Below are 20,390 nucleotides of genomic sequence, written 5' to 3' on the forward strand. Positions count from 1 at the left end.
TGTCAACAGACCATGCAGCACTGCACTAAACAAACAATAGCGATTCGTTTGGAGTGTTATCAGATTTGTGTGACCTTAGTGGCTCTTACTGGGTCAGATGTGAAGCGTAGCTGATTGTTTTTCGCTGATTCTCATTTCTGCTGCCTTTTGTGTAGAGTGCAGTTCAGGTGAAAAGCCATCTTGAGTGGCCACCTGCTGAATTTAGGCTGCCCTTTCCAGAAAGCTGCAGTAAAGTGCTCCTTACTAACGTCCTTCTCTCTCTACCCTCTCCTCCCTACTCCTTTCTTCTCATCCCCTGGTTTATTGTTTTGTTATTTGCACCCTCCACCTCCTCTGTCATTTGCTTTTCTTCCTTGGATTCATACCTCCCGTTCCTCCATCTTTCATCCTTTTCTGCTTTCCATCCAACTGTTGCCTGTCCACTCCCTTTCATTTACCTCTTGCAGCATAAACGCCATGCCCAGACTACAACCAAGTATGTGGAGCTGATCATCGTGGCTGACAACCGAGAGGTAAGCAGAGGTCAAACGGTCTCGTCATCCTCTTCATCTTCCTGCTGACTTCCAATATAAAGAGGCTCAAAGACCAGATCCCAAGCTAGCTTCCTTCCCCTTGAGACACAGATAAGAAGGCGCCACCACTGCCTTTGTGTCAGCTCTGATGCGTCCACTCGCTCACCCATTTCGCTCTCCAGCTCCATCTACATCCCGCTGCATACATCACTGACCACTTGATTCACAAATGAGACCGTTCCTTATGTGGGCTCTTAGACCTTTTAAGAAAGCTAAAAGAAGAAACAGTTTCTCACTAGTTTGAGACACATGGGTCAAAGTCACATGCTTTAGAGCCTGAATAAATTCTGAATATAATACAAAGCAGTTGAGGTTATCTTTTCAGCATAACCTTTACCGAGGAGCCTTTTGATGATAACAGCTACAGCAGCAGTGGCAAGAATGGGGGCTAGAGCGCACCCTATGAAGACATTTCTACAACTGATACAGTATTACACTATAATGCGATATGTCCAAAATACTATCTTTGAGGGTAATAAGCATTCAAGAGGGCAGCTCTTTGCTTCATTCTCTCTACTTGTATTGTTCAGTTTCAGAAGCAAGGCAAGGACATGGACAAAGTCAAGCAGCGGCTGGCTGAGATTGCTAATTACGTGGACAAGGTAACAATTGAATCCAAAGAGGGAATGCAGTGGTGGATTGTGATTTATTAGAGGTCACATTAAGCCTGGTGAGAATTGACCGACCTGCGGGCAGAGGTTGATTGGATTATGAATGGATGATCAATTTCATAACTTGGCTGGGAAATTTTGTGATGCAGCCAGTTTAATAGATTGTGCCGTGGGTGGCTGTTAAACACAACAGAAGCAAAAAGCTGATTTATTCATATGGAGAGCCATACGCTGATAAATATTTAAGGACTTATACAGAGCCACTTTCGGTTTTAAGTGACTTTTTCTATAGCATTTGTGGTTAATAGGTAATTTGCAGTAAAGACAGTGGCAAAAATATTAAACACATCTATAATCGCATCCCTCTCCCTGCTTCCGACTCCAAACTGTTAGTTCTACAGGGCTCTGAATATCCGTGTGGCTCTCGTGGGGCTGGAGGTGTGGAGTGATGTGGACAAGTGTCCCATAACCCAGGACCCATTTACTACCTTGCACGAGTTCCTGGACTGGAGAAAGGTCAAGCTGTTGCCTCAAAAGCCACATGACAACGCCCAGCTAATCAGGTACTGTAGCATAGAGATGCAATGCCTGTGTTTAGGATAAATCCTTTGTATGAAAGGTTTTCTTTATTCGAAACTAAACAAAATATGATGCTTAGTAGTACAGTTGATGGTTATTCTTTGGAGCTACCCAATTTACTGGGTGGTGTACAGTTTCTAAAATAAACACATGACTACAAAAAATTGAACTCCCACCTTTTAAAACATCTGCAAAACCCGTGCAAAAATATGTCATAAAATGTGTACCTTTGATACCGCCGATCCTTATATGTTTTTTTATTTGATTTTTTAAATACATAACACAAAATTATAAAGTAAAAGGTCATTTTTAACCATTTTTATAGCCTACATTGTCCTCCAGTTACAGAACGACCCATCCTACGGTATGTGGGTAGATGCTAGCCACACAGGCGCTGTCAAGGAGACATGATGGGTGTTTGGGTCTTTACACAGTTGTTACCCCTCTCATTTGGTAGATGAATGTTAACAAAACAACCACGGCTAAAAAAGAAAAAATTCAGAGAACAATGGCTCTGTTACAGCTGCCAGTGAAACAAATGTTAACAGAAACATGAGGTGGAAATTTTTAACGAATATATCATTTTTAGTCAGTGGAAAGACATTAACAGTAGCAGTGATACAGTAGTTGTTGGTCTGTCAGTAAAACACTTAAAACTGTAAGCCGAGATGTGTGGGCATTTATCTAACGTGATGTATAGTTTCACACAGCTGCTAACTTGGCCGTATGCTCCCGATTTTGAATAAAGCTTCAGCTTATTTGGCATTCACGACAAATTAGAAGCAAATGAAATGTTTCCTGCCCTTGTATGAAAGCCTTAATATATGTTTTTGAAATGCAGCTGCCAGAGCACATTTGCACTGGTGGACCCGCAGCAGTCTTCAAAACATCATCTTCTGTTACAGGAAACGCTGCATATTGCTAGTGGTCAGAAATCCTCAACGGCGCCTTTAATGACAGAAGTGTGAACACATACATGGCTGCATATTTGAGTAATATAGTAACCACTGTGTTCTCATTTTCAGTGGGGTGTATTTCCAGGGAACCACTATTGGTATGGCACCCATCATGAGTATGTGCACAGCGGAGCAGTCAGGAGGAATCGTCATGGTAGGCTAATAAGTGTGTTTTTAAGAAGGGTGTGAGGAGGGTATATATGGGAAACGCCACTGAATCGTATTTAATACATTTTAAGGGATCACAAGCTGAATGAAAATGCAAGCCATAAATAATGAATCATCACAGAACTTTAATGTGTTGCATTAGCACAAGTCATCCTATTATTTCAGTCTTAAAGGCCTGGCTGGCTGGTTAGGTTTGGTCGCCAGATGGTTCTTCACTCTTGTCCTGCAGATGGTAAAGTAGGGACTGGATCATTAGGATAGAACTGTATACTGTATGCACACATACTTAAGGCTGTAGAAATGGGGATTAACCCCCAGCCACAGATGACCGTGTTTGACCGGGTTGTGTCTCTTCATTTACCAGCTACCTTTGAACTCATTAGTTAGGCTTTCCCTGTGGGTCTCATTGCTCTCTCTCCAGGCAGTTAAATCTTAGACATGTCAGACATGAGGAATCTCCATTCACCAGCCCTAAATGTCATATTCATTTCATTGGTGTGGTGAGACAAAGCACAGACGGTTGCGTGACGTGCCCTCCTGAGCTCCTCAGCCTCATCTGTTGGTAAATGAGTCTGAATGGGTTTTTCCAGGAAACATAATCCAACTTATTTGCATGAATCTGGGCAGCACATTTGGATTGCACTCAAAATAGCTGACTGTTTCTTTCAAAAGCCCCCAGCAGAGCAGTTCAGCAGCCTAAGCTTGATTTGCACAGTGCTACAAAATAACGCGCTGTGACGAGAGACTCCAAAAGTGAGGTGGTCTGACATGTACAGCTTTGCATCCATGATAGCCATCTACTGTATATTATTTATATGCCCTCTTTGTGTGTTAATGCTTTGAACACCTTGCAGAAAATCCCCAGCAAACATCAGGTTTCACTCTGTGTGCCACTGTAGGTTCATCTTTACTGTGCATCTGCTAACACTGTCTATTTTTAATTTCTGTCCTGCCAAAATTGAGTGTCTGATTCTCACCGAGGCCTTTTGGTTTTTCTTTGTCTTCCAACCTATTTGCCGAGAGGATGTCTTTATTTGTGAAGATGAAGCAGCACATCTGCCTCTGTCAGAGTTTGACAAGCGAGCTGAAGGTGACAGCCCGCAGTCTGCTTTCATAGCTCATTTCTGTGCCTCAGTGTCGAGCAGAAGAAATGCTCTGATAAGCACAGATTCAACAGAATTGTTTGTTTAATCTTGGCAATATGCAATTACACTCACTTGTTTTGAGTAATGTTTCTCCAGTGGCTCCTATGGGGAACAACAATTTGGCTTGCATTAATTTTTTTGTTATTTGGTATTTTCCTCAGAGAATGCAATCAGAAACGTCTGTTCTTAATTAGCTTCTGCTATTGTTGCTGCGACAGATCTGTATACTGAGCAAATTTAATAATGGATATTGCTTCATGGATTCATGTCTAGCCTGGAAATACAGAGATAGCTCTGAATCACGAGGTAAAGAGGTTTGAGGGGAGATGAGGTAAGATGGCACGTTTTGTGATTGATCTCTTTTGCAGGACCATTCAGACAACCCCCTGGGTGCTGCAGTCACTCTGGCCCACGAGCTTGGACACAACTTTGGGATGAACCATGACACGCCAGAACGGGGGTGCGGCTGTAGAGTGACTGTGGATCGTGGAGGCTGCATCATGACTCCCTCCACTGGGTGAGTCACAGTTTCGGCTCCACCCCATCTTAAAAAACACACGCACACATCTAAAATACATCATTATAATATAAAACTATCACTAATTTAAATTAATGTACTCATTAAGTACAGTAAGTGTCCTCAAAAAACCCTGATTGCGATCTTATGTAAACATAATTCCACATGCTCTTCCCTTGTAATTTATTGTTTGCTGAGCAGTAAGCAAATGATGCCAATTAACTGTTGGGCCATTGGGTTTATGGCAGATTCAACAGCTGTGCTAATGCCCCAAGGCAATATGACTCACTCCGAATGGGAAGCCAGTAGTTCAGTGGCAGTGCAGGGCCGTGACAGCACAAGACACTGACTGACTTATTCCCTGACATAATGCAGATGATGTCTTGCAGACTAAAGATGTGTACTGTACATGTGGAAACAAGAAAGTTGCTCATTAAGAGTATCTGAGTGACAAAATGGCTTAAAATTCAACAGCTCAATTACATCTAATTGCTCACCATGGTCTGCAGTGTCTTGACATCTTATAGTAGACCCAGCAGATGCAGAGGACGTTCTGGGTAGAAACATTGGGGTGTCTGTTTCAGCCAAGGCCTTGTGGTCTGTGGGAGCCTCCGACTGGTGTTTATGCTGGAAACATCCCTCTCTATTTGGTTTGGCCCAAGCCCATGAAAAACACCGTAACAGTATTCCTTATTATAGACTTAGAAAACAACCGAGTCGTAAGAAGTGTAGATTTACGTTATACTCTGATTGAGGGTATTCCTGGTCAAGGTCTTTGCCAAATATGGCAACAGAGTGAATATATTAAAAAGTGAAAGAAATGTTTGTTGAAGTAGAAATAAAATGGTTTTGTGTTTCCTTTGCTCTCCTACTCTTGTCTGTCTGGCTCTCCCCTTTTCACAGACAGTTAGAGTGACGCTATTCTTTGATATACATGCAACTTTAATGCTGGAAAATCTCTTAGCAGCCCCAAGTAAATAATTGAAGACCCCTGAAAACGGTAGTTTTAATGTAGGCAAAACCCACCACCTTCTGCTTACTGTTTGAATCTGAAGTTGCATGTAGCAATGATGAACCTCTCTGAATGTGAAAAAAGGTGTTTGTGCCACACTTTAAATAAAGGCAAATTAAATAATACATGAATATTTAGCATGTTTTTCTCCACGGAGACTGTTTGCTTTTTTTTTATTATAGCAGACAAAAGAAAGAAATTATTTAGTCCTTGGTTTTAAAAATAATCCCCTCTACTCCTCCTCTTTGCTCAATATTTCTGCCCTGCTTTTTAATCCAGGATTAAGGAACCAATACATTTAAATAAGGATGTTTAGGAACTCTACATTCTCTCATTCTGCCTCTTGATTTATTCCAGGTCAGTACCATAAAGTTTCCCCCATGGGTCCAGCTCAAGGCCCCTGCAGTTTCTTTTGCAGTTGCTTAAAAGCACTATATTTCTACAAACATTTTGCTCAAATTACCCGAATTCTGTTTTTCTTTTTAGAGAGAAAATCAGATATTTTTACTAAACCGTGTTATCATACACACCTCTACTCAAGGCCTGCTCTGGAAAGAACCGGCACAAATGCCTGTCTGATTATCAGCCCCTCCATTCTGTAATTGAAAGTACTGGCAAAGCTCGCCTACACTCAGTCAATCATGAGTACCATTTTTTTTCATAAGTCTCTTTTGTTTTAGTCAAACAGCACAGAGTAATTGTAGGTTCACAGGAACATTGTTGCTTATATACAGGTACCCTTCAAACTCTCCTGGCCTTGCTGTGGCTCCAGGAATAAGGCAAAGGAGATAATGAGATCCAGTTTGTCATTGTTACTGTGGGGTAGAGAGTGTTTGTGGGGTAGATGATGGGGGGCGGGCAATAAAACTGCAAGCTGACCAAGTGCCAACTACACATCTGCACAGAGGACTGCTTGTTTCCTGTTCACACTGGTCACGGCCATTTGTTGTGTCCTCCTCTCTATCCATCTCTCCATCCACCCATTAGCTCTAAATGAGAACACACTGGTATTTCTCATCCTTTGAGATTATATCTCCTCGACAAACGCACAAACACAAACACAGCAAATGAGCTCATCGCTCTTTTGTGGACACATGAGCACGTGTGTGTTTGCACAAACATGAGAAATCCATGTCTTTGAAAGACTAATGCAGAAACTACAGTTGTGCATTAGTCTTCCAGTCCTCTTCCGTTTTATCTCGTTGTGCCTGAGCTCCAGGTTTGATGATCTGGTTTACTGTTTATTGACCGGTTTTTGTGCTTTCATTCAGAAAGTGCAGCTTTCTGGATGGAAGCTGTTTATTGCAAGGGCCATAAAGTAAGATGTTGAGCTCATAAAACATACAGCAGGGTGTACAGGACATGAGAATGAAAAAAGAGAGTATAGACTACATTCTGACTGAACAGCAGCTTGGCTCAAATCAAAATGGGATAGAGCGTCTTGGTTTTCAAAAATAAAAAAGAGTAATGATTCTCATAATTTTAGAAAAACTGACACGTCATTCTAGCTAAAAGATATTGGCTCTTAGGTATATGCAGATAGCACTGATTTTTTTAAAAAAAAATATGTCTACTATCTTGATTTGCAGAAGAAATTGTAACAACGCTGAAGCATTAAACAGTAAATTCAGTATTTCTGATGAATCAGAAAGCCATTAATTTGCTTTAAATGTGTACCATACTGCAGATGTAAGCTTGCCATTTAAGTTGATGGACATGCATGTCCTTGATATGTTCTGAAAGAGAGTGTGTTGCAAAATGACTGTAACACAGAGCTGATATATATGTTTTGTCATTAAATAATTAGAAATCACAGAAAGTGAGTCAAAGGCATGCCATGGAAATGTGACTCATGCCCCAATGATGAACAGGAACTCACTAGTGCGCCTTGTTTAATTGGCTCCGTGGGGAAAACAATGCTCTTCAGTATCTACAACAAGGCCGGGCTGACATGGCATCAAGGAGTAACAACAGATCATATGCCCTAATGGCATTGCTTAGAGCTCAGGCTCTACTTGCATTAAGGAATCTGTAAAAATCCATATGAAATATCTGGTAAAGCAGCAGTCGTTTTGTTCGTCAGTTGTCATGTTCAGTTTCAAATTTTCTTTGTTCACAATTGTGCCAGAACATTAGGTCTTCCTAAATGTATGTCAGTAAATGGCTAATTTGGTATTTTAAAAAATATTCTCATTGGATATTGCAGAAGATCTGATTCATAACCTCATCGCTGTTTCATGGCTGAAAAGATGCTGTATAAATTGAATTTTTGTGATCTGAACTGCAAGGACGGAAAGGCTGTGAGGAAAAAGCCCCGCTGAGCTAAATTTGGGTCTAAGGGCTCTCTGAATTTTAATGTGATACTTTGCCACTAATCACTGGTATAATAGGGTTTGGCTTTAAGGTCATAGTTTACAGCAAACGCTCATATTAAGATGACACTCGTGTGTTGGTTATTTTATGTTTTAATAAGAAATAAGTAGGGAGGCAGGACATTTTGTCAGATATATCTTCCTTTAAAGATTACTTACTTATTTCACCTCTTCAAACAAAACAAACAAACACAAACAAATGTCTCTGTATTGTGTGCTGTGCAGATCATTAAGTCCTGCCATAAATCTGGATATTATTCCTTATCATAGACCTCCCCATTCTCTCCATTTGCATCGATGTTGCTACACTGTAGTCAGTGATTGTTTTGTACTCTCTTTCAACCATCAAATGCTGGACCTCTGAAGCTTAGGAGCCAACTGTCAAACACTGACTATAAGTCGGAGATGAACCAGAGAGCACAAAAAACATTCAATCTATACTGGAATTGGAGCACGAGTGGGTGGGAAACATTGAGTTCGATAAGACGGAACAAAGACTTGTCGTAAAGGCAAGGCAATTCGACTTAAACCAAGACAAGAATGAGATCAGCTGGGAACAAGATTGAGTCAAACTGGGTCTTTTGGCCGAGACGATGAGTGGTTGTCTTCAGCATTTCCAGTTCACCGTATGCACCAGATGTGCCAGCCATTACTGGCCTTGGCAATGGCCTGCTAGCCCTGAGGACTGCAGCTGCTAAATGCCATCCACTGTAAATCATTGGTGCCTCTGCCTTTTCACAGTCATTATTCCTCCTCCCACCTCCAGATTGTTAGGGTATACCAATTATTTGTGTATTGCCTCTCATAAAGAACAGCTGGATCCCTGAGCAGCTCATGTATCTCAAGAGTTACAAAAAGAAAAAAAGACGGACGTGAGAGTTTTGTCATGCATTGCACAGGCTGGTAATTGAAGAGCAGGGCTGAGTTCATGGAAACTGAATGAATGCAACGAAGGAGGGGGTTCAACTTTTCAACGGGCAATTTTGGCTCAGGCTTTGGGGGCAAGGAGGAAATCAACAACAGCAGTTGCTAAGGAAGTGCCCTGCTTGTTGAACAGCAGTCTTGACAGCTGTTGATCAGAGAGGAGGAGGAGGGGGAAAGAGGGCACAATTATGGTTATTACTACAGCTGTCTTTACTGCTCTTTCCTTTCACCATTTCATTTCATTACAAAGCCACTCTGATCTTTTGCTTTAATCCAAAATGTCTGGAGATCTGCTTCGAGGTAACCCACTTTTACCTAATGCAACCTGCGAACGGGGTGGGGGGGTCAGCAGCGAGGGGTGATGTAAGCCGCCTCCGCACATGTTGGAAATCAAAGACAAGCCAAGAATGAGGCCGTGTCAAACATTCACAAAGTGTCATGACATATTTAGAGCTGTATTAGATGTGAAAACCCAATCAGAGGGAAACACAGTTTGAAAGAGTTGCCAGCATTAAGTTACACAGAGGTTTCTCCTTCTCAGAAGTCAAAGATTCCAAAGAGTAAGTGTTTTATAGCTTGTGTGCAATACAGCCAGTGGGTCTCAACAGCTCTACTACATTCATACTGACCTCAGTGAAGTGAAGAATTGTGGGTTGTTTGGAGTTGTGACATTTCCTGTCAACAATCCACCAGAAAAACCTTTAAAAATTACATAAAAATATCATCAAATTAATGCCAGTAAAGTTTTACTAGTCTGGATTTCATGTTTGACTGTGTCTATAATATTCAGTTGTTGAGCACGTTGCTGCTGTGGCCAGGTTCAAGATAGATGTGTTTTATATGGTAGAAAAGGCCTCTCTTTCCCATGCAAAGGAAAGAAAATCAGGCTTTTAAAGCCACAGGCACGAACAGGCACGTGGGTGGCAGAGGTAGTAAAGGGTCAGCATTAGTGTTGATGGCATAAATAATAAAATGGCACGATAATAATACATTTTATTTAAATGGCACCCTTTTTCAAAAGGGCTTTTACAGACTAGCAAGAAAGCAGAATAAAGCCGATCATTAAGGTCCAACAAAACAAGATAAATCTACGGTGAAGTTGGCGGGGATAGGTGCAAAATGCAAGATACAAGATGACAATTTAAATAATAAATATCAATAAAAGAATAAAAGCAATAGAGCAGAAACAATAAACAATGAAGAAAGACAACGATAAGAGAATAATAGAAAACTGAGACTATGAGAGATGGCTTCACATGAAAGAGGAAGTGATTTTTAAAGAGGTCACTTATTCAGTGAGACTTATCTGCTTATCTCAGGCGGGTCTCTCCAGACTCGAGGGGCCCTGATGAGAATGTACATTTAAAAAAATTCAAGGGTCCTTCATCACACCGGTTGAACGAGACATTTGGGTATCAAATCATCCACGAATTGTCTCATGCATGTACTTATCTATGAAGACCAGCACTGATATAAGTTTGAAGATTACATATATATTCACCCATTCCAGCTTTGTGCTGAGTTTTATTGTGTCAGTGGAGTATTAAAAATCTCATATGGTGCTTTTGTATCAGGAGTCACAAAGAATGAGATACAATCTGGACTTATTCATGCACATTTTACACAGACGCTGTCATCTAAGGCACTATATTATCACAGAAAAGCTCAATAAAGCCACATGAGGTCTTTAACAAAGCTTTTGGCAGACACAGCCTTGGGCCGAGTGCTTTCCCCACGGAGCAGACCACCCTCTCTGTCTGTTCCAAAAACAATATTAAAAACACACAATCCCCTATTTCTCCTAAATTTATGGGTGTTGTACGTCTTGCAGAGGAAGCACTTTTTGGGTTGAGTGTTCATAATCCTTTTCTCATAAAATATGTCTAATCAGATCTCCCACTCTCCATGGAGAGAGAAGTCACAGGGGCCCTGTGCTGTTCATATGCTGATGGAACTTTGGAGAGCTCGCTGAGCTCTAGTGGTTAATTGATTTTGTGATTAGCAGCAATTAGCCCTGATTACATCAGACTAAAGAGGGCCCTCGTGGGGGGATCTCAGTTGTCTTCTTGCTCTCTCTCTATTTGTGTGACTCACGTAACATTTCCTTCACTCGCAGGTATCCTTTTCCTACGGTGTTCAGCAGCTGCAGCAGGAAGGACCTCACGGCTAGTTTCGAAAAAGGCGTTGGAATGTGTCTCTTCAATATGCCAGAGGTCAAAGTGCTTTATGGTGGGCAGAAATGTGGCAACGGCTATGTGGAGGAGGGAGAGGAGTGTGACTGTGGAGAACTGGAGGTGAGGGTGCTGTAGGTCATAATAAAAAAAATAAAAAAAAATGTTTTTATTTTCAGGCCTCTTGCAGCTTTTGCCAAAAACTCTTAGCTGCTACTCATAAATCATTGTTAATTATGTTTTCCATTCTACAGCAAATTAAATAAGGAGAAATGCTAGAGGGGTGTGCTGCCCTGACACAAGTAGTTCACCTCAGCTTCAAATCTAGTGGCACAAAGCTTTTGTATTGCAAACAAATTCTTCTGATAATTAGGTTAAAGATATGAGTATGGATTAATTCAATCAGTGGAAAGAAGACATGTTTTGGAGAGTTGATGTCTAATTGTGATACAGTACACTGAGAGGAAGCACTGCTGACAGTTTCACACTGTCAACTAGTGAATTATTTAAATGAATCTGCATTGGCATGCACATATTTAATGGTAGTGCATGTTGCCAACTGTTACAAGTGCAGGATGATAAAACAGATAATCGTGATTCGGCTGACAATTAGCAGAGGTGAGCTGCTTATCGAATTATGAAATATGAAGGAGACATCTATTGTGATTTAGAGGGATATTTTGAATTACATAATAGCCTAAATGAGAGAACGCCTTGTTGTCTTTCGTAATTTGTTTATGCTTTTACGCCCCATGAGTCTTTTTGTGAGCTGCTCAAGTTTCAGTCAGGGTCAGACTGAAAGTGGCCTTGTCCTTAAAAACAAAGAACTAACATAAGCTACCCGGACCTGAGCCAGCAACAATAATAAAGCTCTCCACAAAACTGAGCAGAGTCATGCCAACTCAGGCCAGATCAGAGTTCTCAGCCAGCACCCCTCTCCGCCATTAAAAAGCCTCATTAAAAACTCTGGGTCCTGCTCCTCACAATCACTGGCTACTTCTTTTCAGCGTTACTTCTCTGCCTCTTTTTGGCCCCAGGGACCATGGGAAAGGCCCTTAATGGTTTTCAGACTGAAAGAAGCTTTGGAAGGCCCATCACATCAGCTGTGTCCCCTGCCAGCTACATCCATCCACTTCCTCCCAACTCTTGCTGCATATTCAGACTATAATGGCAAAAGGAAAAGAGCTGACCCTCAGGGGTCCAGACAACCTGCATGAGATCATATATGCACAAGCACACACACACAGTGCATATCGTATATTCTGAGTCTTGATTGAATTCTTGCTTCCATGTGTATTGGAAAGCAGTGTTACTGATTGGTGCGGTGCATGGGTCACAACAGAGGCTAACAGGAAACAGATGGTCCTCAACAGTGAGATGGGAAATGTTATTGTAGATCTCCCCTCTCTCTCTCTCTCTCTCCAAAATGCCTCTGGATGCTATCTGAATGACCTAAACCAACCAGAGCAATGAAAGAAGTGATGGCATGCTGAGTGACAAAAATGTAAACAGAGCATGTCACTCATTTGTATCGCACCTGCTCTATTTCAGATAAATGGAATGGAATCTATAGCTGCCCCTAAAGCTGCATGATTAAAAGATTTTTTTAAAATTAATGCACTGATTGGGAACAGTCCCCTCGTTTTTTCATCAGCCTCCATGTCTGCACCTGGAACATTCTTGGGAAACCGGACAAAGTTGGAGATGCCTGTAAATTTATAACCGTAGTTTAAAAAAAAATAGGGCATATTTGTATGCTGAGCTTAAACCTCCTTTTGGCATACATTTTTTCAATATTGGATTATATCATAGTCCCCACCGTCACCACTATTTCTACATATAATATTTTACAAAAGCTCACAGAATTGTTTTAAATGTGCTGTGATCTATCACAACCATGCCACAAATGTTTTCTAGTCCATCCATCCATCCGTCCATCCATCCATCCATCCATCCGTCCATCCATTTTCTGCTTTATGTCTGGGGTGGACACCCTTATTTCTCTGTCCCTGGCCAGCACCCGCAGCTTTTCCAGGGGAGCACTAATAGGTTTAATATCTCTGATATATCCTGGGTCTGCCCTGGGACCTCCTCCTAGTGGAGGTCCAGAACACCTCATGTTCAGGATGTTTTACAGTCTTCACTGAAATGCCTCAGCCTCACAAAAGTTGTCAAATGGAGTTTAATTTTTCTAAACCATAATCGTTATTGCTAAAAGTATTAACTCACCCATCCAAATCATTGAATTGAGGTGTTCCAATCCTTTCCATAGCCACAGGTGTATAAAATCAAGTACCTAGGCAGGTACTGTCTCAGGAGCTCAATGAATTCCAGCATGGTACCGTGATAGGATGCCACCTGTGCAACAAGTCCAGGCGAGAAATGGACTCACTAATAAATATCCACAGTCAACTAATAGTGGAATTATTACAAAGTGGAAGTGACTGGGAATGACAGCAACTCAGTCACAAAGCGGTAAACCAAGTAAAGTCACAAAGCGGGGTGAGTGGATGCTGAGGCTAATAGTGCGCAACTTTCTACAGAGTTAATAGCTACAGACCTCCAAACTTCACGTGGCCTTCAGATTAGCTCAAGAACAGTGTAGTGTGGGAACAGTTTGGGGACGGCCCCTTCTTGTTCCAACATGACCGTGCACCAGCGCACAAAACAAAAATGGTAAATGGCCTGTATTTATATAGCGCTTTACTGGTCCCTAAGGACCCCAAAGCGCTTTACATATCCAGTCATCCACCCATTCACATACTGGTGATGGTAAGCTACATTGTAGCCACAGCCACCCTGGGGCGCACTGACAGAGGCGAGGCTGCCGAACACTGGCGCCACCGGGCCCTCTGACCACCACCAGTAGGCAACGGGTGAAGTGTCTTGCCCAAGGACACAACGACCAAGACTGTCCAAGCCGGGGTTCGAACCGGCAACCTTCCGATTACAAGGCGAACTCCTAACTCTTGAGCCACGATCGCCCAGCGCACAAAACAAAGGTCCATAGCGACATGGATGCGGAAGTTTGGTGTGGAAGAACTTGACTGGCCTGCACAGAGTCCTGACTTCAATCCAAAAGAACAGCTTTGGGATGAAATAGAGGAGAGACTGCAAGCCAGACCTTCTTCTGACCTCACAAACAGGCTTCTAGAGGAATGGTCAAAAATTCACATAAACACGTTCCTAAACCTTGTGGAACGCCAAGCCTTCCCAGAAGAGTTAAGGCTGTTATAGATTCCTTGCGGAAGTGCTTGGCTTATCAATACTAAATATGTTCTTGATTTTTTTTACTCAAGCTAAAAAGTGAGCAGTTTGGAATGTTGATTGCTGAAGTTTCACTTAAATATTCCAAATAGTTGTATATAAATTAAGATAACCTTTGCCTATTTAAATTATCAAACCAGTTTAGTAAGCAAAGTAACTTCTGTAGATTGCTTACATTTGTATTCAAAAGAATTGCATCTGAAAATACGAAGAATACCTGAGTGAGCCTTATATTATGGCAGCAGAGTGTGGGTTAAGTTTTTGATTGCTATTGTCACACCTGCCTGAACTGAAGTGGAGTTATTAGCTGCGGAAGTGTTGTGTAAATCAGTCTTTTACAATTTGCTTGTAAAATAGCATCGTCTGTGTTTATATAATCTAAAGTTTCATTCATTTAAACTTAAGTTTTTCTTTGTTCTCTCTTCAGACATTGCCTTAGTTGGATTCTTGAGTGTTATGCTAACTTAAAAAAGTATTTTGGCTTCTTTGTTCACACAAGCCAATTTCTTTACATTACAGAACATTTGCTTGCTTATTTAGGGTTTCTGCAGGGTGTGTCCTTTTCTTTTCTCTCCTGTTCATTTTACTATTGAGTTCAACATGGTTTCTGGGGTCTGAAAAAATCCTATCAGATGGAAATGTTGTTTTTCGAAACCTAGAAACTGCTGTTTCCTTTCCTCAGTCAGGTTTTTTAGTTGCTATGTTACACAGTCCTGCTAGGGCTGCATCCCCTCTGATAACAAAATTTGAGTTTTTGCTCTGGGGTGAAATATGTGCTGAGTTAATTCTTCTTCACTTTTGTTCCCTCTTACATACTTTTCCTTTCTATGCTTGTCTTCTTTTACTATTCTTTTCCATCTGAAGGAATGTATGAATCCCTGTTGCAATGCCACCACCTGCACTCTGAAGGGAGATGCTGTTTGTGCACATGGACAGTGCTGCCAGGACTGTCAGGTAATATGTGTTATAGTATTTCAGTACAAAGTATTTTTACAGACATCTTACAAAAAAGTTATTTTCTCTGATTAACTTGATTTGACATCCTTTAATCCAATGTAGTAGAAATGTATTTTTTGGCGTAATTCACATTTCTCTGGGCTTCACTGTGGGTCTTTGTCTTTGTTGTCGTGTAGCTGAAGCCATCAGGCACACTGTGCCGTGAATCCAGCAACTCTTGTGATCTGCCTGAGTTTTGCACCGGTACCAGTCCTCACTGTCCCTCCAACGTCTACCTTCATGATGGCCATGGCTGCCACAACGTGGACGGCTACTGTTATAATGGCATTTGTCAGACTCATGAACAGCAGTGCATAACACTGTGGGGCCACGGTATGTGAAAAATCCCCCTTGCTGGGTCATACTCAACAGTTCAACAATTGTTGCTATTTTTTTCTTTTTATGTGTTTAACGCATCTTGCAGGAGCCAAGCCAGCTCCAGGCATCTGCTTTGAAAGGGTCAACTCAGCAGGAGACCCTTATGGCAACTGTGGCAAGGACACAAAAGGCTCCTTTGCCAAATGTGAAGTGCGGTAAGTCCTGATGTCCCCATAGAAACCAGTGAATGTATTCAATAGCATGTGATTTGTGGAATGCAGTTAGGAACATAAAGTACCTACTGTATAAAAAATGCATATAACTCATTGAAATAGGAGCACTTTTTCAATGCTAGGCACCACTCTGTGTGACTGAATGAGGCTGACACAGTTTTCTCAGTAGTTAAGAAAAATAAAGCAAAAATGCCAGATTGGTTTCTCAGTTTTATGAAGGGTTTTTTTTTCCAAGTAGCTGATCCATTAGATGATAGAAAATAATCATTAGTTGGAGTCCTAATTGAGGGTTGCAGAGTCATTTGATGTAATGCAACAAGTTCTGTCTCTAAAATCTCAGTTTGTGATCTGGAAACTGCATAAACGAGCTGCCTGTTCTTCAGTTTCTTTAATTGGACAGAAGGAGAAAGATGAAAATGAAAATAAAGCTCCTCATATCCACAAAACAGTGACATGTAATTTAATTATTGTATTGTTATTCCCCTTGGTGTTTGTTTACAGAGATGCAAAATGTGGCAAAATCCAGTGTCAAGGAGGAGCTAATCGCCCAGTAATTGGCACCAACGCTGTTTCAATTGAAACAAACATACCCCTTCAGGAAGGGGGAAGAATACTGTGCCGAGGTACACATGTCTACTTGGGTGATGACATGCCTGATCCTGGCTTGGTCCTGACTGGAACCAAGTGTGGAGATGAAATGGTGAGAGCTAAGGCTTGTGCTTTCAGTCTCATTACATTTATCAGTTATGATTAAGTAGATGTAGCTATTTCTATGAGCAGTTCATGAAAGATGCCTATTGTGCTTTTCATATCTTCTATCATATATACTGTTGCAACAATGGATCCTCATGTTTAATAATGAGGTCAGCATATGTGCAGATAATCCCTATGGGCCAACATTTCAGACTTCTGAAGGCTCTAAAAGATTAGTTTCAGACAGGTTGTCTACTCTCATCTCAAGGGCACAGCACTCCCACCTACCTGCTGTTCAGACCTTCTGTTTGTGAGGACCAGTCAATCAGAAGAATGTAGCCTATATAAAGGGGGAAGCTTAAATGGCTTGCTTTATCCAGTGAAAGAACCGGTAGATCTTTTAATGCACAGTTATAAATGAAAGAGAAGGTGATTTTCTTTTATATTAAATATCATCATTGTAATCAAGGAATGAAATAACATCAAATCAAACCACTGAATGTGAAAAACAGTTGGTCCACTGTCCTAAAAATGTATGCATTAAGGTACATACCAAAAAAGGAAAAGGAGAAGTGCACCCAGTCAGGGTGGAGAACTCCATCCAACATAAACATGCTGTGAAAAAAGCACAAAAGACATACATGGAAAACGGTTACCAAAATAAAACAGGAAGTGGCTTGTAGTAAAACACAGGAAGCACACTGAATCTGTGTCCCAATTCTTTGGATGTATAATTTGGAAGAGTGCCTAGAAAGGATGCAGTCCCTGATTTGGGTTGTAACTACAGACAGAGACAAAAACAGAGAAAACGTGGTTCAAAATCATAACAACAAAAAAAAATTTATGAAAGTAATAGCACCAATGCTAAACTGTAAGTCGATATAAACACAAAACTCATTGCTGAGAAATAAGAGTGGAGAAGGGATGTGGAGTGAAAGGCCATGACTAAGATGTTTTGAGGAGTTCTTTAAGCCGTGTCCTTTTGTCATTTCAGACTTGCACTGGCTCAGACTCTTAATTGACTTAACATTATTCAGTCTACTTGGCATCTCCTAGTGTTCATCAATCTAGCCATTGGTCATTTCGCTGATCCAGTTAGTCCATTTAGTCTAATTTAGCTCTCTATGAGCCTTGACTCTTAAGGAGGATCTACCCTCCGCCCTCATCTGCAAAGGCATTACATTCTGTGCCTGCTGCTGCCAAGCTCATCTTCACATTCTGCTGTGCTATACTCTCTTTGTGTCTGGTGCCTTTAAGGAGACATATAATACATTTCTGATACATTCCTGTCAGTGGTGACATCATTTTATTTCATGCTATACTGATTTATAGCTGAAGTGCCTGTCAGAAGCAAATTAAAAGAAAGGGCAAACCGCATCTATCTGTTTTTGCCTTAAAAATGAAAGGGTTTGGAAATTTACTGACATTGTTTTTGAGCTCACACTGTTAATTTTTCGTGTCGTTTTCTGCTTCAGATGTGTTTGAATCGTCAGTGCCAGAACGTCAGTATTTTTGGTGTGCACGATTGTTCGGCCAAGTGCAGCGGTCGAGGGGTGAGTACAGCACATTTCATCCTGTTTCACTGTTTGAAAAAAACGATGTGATAGTTGTCAATCCTAAAACAATCCCTACTCCTTCTTCACATCGGCTCATTTGGGCTGTAATGTGTTCAGAATGCCCAGTACACACTGGCTAGAGAGCCATTACACTGCCTTGCAATCAATCACTCTGAATGCTGAAAGGTTCAATCAATTAGACATAATGATTTCATTTCTGTTCTGCGTTAAGGGCCATTCATCATACCATCAGGCAGTCATCCTTGTCCCGAAAAATCTGTTGAAATCTGAAGGCCCGGCTTTGTTTGGCCAAACCCTCGGAGCAATGACACACAGTCTGACTTTGAGCTGGGGAAAATAGAGATTAGATTTTTCTTAAATGCCACCCATCAAATGTCTACGGGTGGTCCTGTTAGAGATGAAATGTATGGCTTTGTAGTATTAAATTTCCTGGTGAAGCCCAGAGGCTTTGGCTGTGACTGTGACTGTTTAAGTTGCTCTTTCATCAAATGCATACAGACGAAAGAATTGCGACTGTCTGTTAAAGTGAAACGTGTCCGGGTGTTATACAGTGATATTTGTTTGTGTAGCGCCATAAGACATGTACATGAAATTTTAAGGAATGTTTTACTTGCTGAAATAAAAAGAGACAGGGCACCTCTGCATGTATAGATTAGATCAAGATGTTGCCTTGGAGAGAGGCCCTCACCTGTTCCATATTACTCAGATAGGGAATCCTCTTAGACTTCACCATTCCTGCACGACAGGAAGAGGGAGAGAGAGATTATAAAAATGTGGTTTAAGAGAAAGGGTCTGCTCTGAATTTTATACCAGACATTTTTGCTACGCGGAGCCTAGCAGGGCTGGCTGTTGGTTGATTCTGTCTGCTTCATACGGCACATAAAGAATGGAAATGATTTTATCATCTGTTCATTCATCAGTTTTCGACTGCTTATTTGGGTCATGGGTGTAGGAGGGCATCGGTTTTAGCAGATCTGCCCAGACTTCCCTCTGCCTGGCCATTACCTGCAGTTCTTTCAGTAGGCATTCCCAAGCCAGCAGAGAGATGTAATCTCTCCAGTGTGTCCCGAATCTCCAAGAAACACTTCACCTAGGAGATGTCTAGAAGGCATCTTAGATAAATGCCCAGACCTCTTCAGCTGGCTAATTTTAATGCAGAGGAACAGCAGTTCTACTTTGAGCCCCTCCCGAATGACTGAGCTCCTTACCCTATCTCTTAAGGGTGAGCTCAGACACCCTTCAGAGGAAGCTTATTTCTGCCACTTTATCATATCTCAAGCAAAAATCCCACATTCACTTATTCTATCGTATTAAATTTGAGAAATTGTTGCTTTGCTGTGAAGTAAATGAAAATTTACTACTTCTTTTTTCGGCAACTCAGTTTCTAATTTCTGACATTTTGTTTTAACATTGAGAAATTTACTGTAATATTGTATTGAATCACTCTGCATCCCTTTGCATAAACATAACTCATTTGTAACCTATTAAGTTTAAGCAGCATAATAAATGTATGGAGTGTAAAAGGTGTTAAAAATAAAAAGAGGGGTGCTTGGTCTCATATAGTAGTTAACTGTCCTTTTAATATACTGTAGGTATGCAATAACAACAAGAACTGTCACTGTGAGGCTCACTGGGCGCCTCCCTTCTGTGACAAGGCAGGTTTTGGTGGGAGTGTGGACAGTGGTCCGATCAGGCAAGCAGGTAAGTCAGTAGCTGTTACACCACAGGAGTGATTTATTGCATTTCAGGTCATTAAATTTAAAGGTTTTCAGAGTGTCATTTTTAGCATTTTTGCCATAATTTACATTAAATTGTGGACTCATGTTTAGGCACAAACTCCATGTGAGAAATCCTAAAATTCTGAAGTAATAATGGAATAAACTTGGAGAATACTCCAAAAACTTTTGTGTGTGTTTTTGAGCAGACAATGGGAATCTGACAGTGGGCATTCTGGTAGCTCTACTCGTCGTCCTGGGTGCCGGTCTGACCATCTGCATCAAGAGAAAAACTCTACTGAGACTTCTATTTACAAGCAAAAAAAATCCAATAGAGAAGATCAGGTGTGTTTTCAGACCGTAATAGTGGAATGATTTCTAGATATAATGCATCTTTTTTGTAACAGATCAAGGTCCGTAAATTAAAACAACAGGTGCCATTGAGCGGGCGAGTCTTTATGATTGGTCACACTGTGAATCCAATTACAGTGGTGAATTTACTTTTGATTGCACAGTTTAAATTATATTACTATTGTAACTGGTGTATGATTAATATAATAAAGT

The 20,390-nt window shown here is 41.1% G+C and overlaps 1 protein-coding gene across 3 annotated transcripts in view; it reads left to right on the forward strand.

Moving 5' to 3' along the window:
- The window catches only part of LOC134633781 (disintegrin and metalloproteinase domain-containing protein 12-like), a 79,375-nt gene that overhangs the window by 53,737 nt on the left and 5,248 nt on the right, over positions 1-20,390 (forward strand). For all 3 annotated transcript variants that reach the window (XM_063482833.1, XM_065471596.1, XM_065471595.1), the window contains 13 exons: positions 447-512; positions 1,103-1,174; positions 1,577-1,746; positions 2,788-2,872; positions 4,400-4,548; positions 10,973-11,150; positions 15,159-15,248; positions 15,428-15,623; positions 15,715-15,823; positions 16,343-16,541; positions 18,010-18,087; positions 19,704-19,812; positions 20,036-20,171. In XM_063482833.1, coding sequence (XP_063338903.1) covers positions 447-512; positions 1,103-1,174; positions 1,577-1,746; positions 2,788-2,872; positions 4,400-4,548; positions 10,973-11,150; positions 15,159-15,248; positions 15,428-15,623; positions 15,715-15,823; positions 16,343-16,541; positions 18,010-18,087; positions 19,704-19,812; positions 20,036-20,171 — 1,637 coding nt within the window. The remainder of the gene's footprint in view (positions 1-446; positions 513-1,102; positions 1,175-1,576; positions 1,747-2,787; positions 2,873-4,399; positions 4,549-10,972; positions 11,151-15,158; positions 15,249-15,427; positions 15,624-15,714; positions 15,824-16,342; positions 16,542-18,009; positions 18,088-19,703; positions 19,813-20,035; positions 20,172-20,390) is intronic.

Source organism: Pelmatolapia mariae, linkage group LG8, assembly GCF_036321145.2.
Source record: "Pelmatolapia mariae isolate MD_Pm_ZW linkage group LG8, Pm_UMD_F_2, whole genome shotgun sequence".
Lineage (NCBI taxonomy): Eukaryota > Metazoa > Chordata > Actinopteri > Cichliformes > Cichlidae > Pelmatolapia > Pelmatolapia mariae.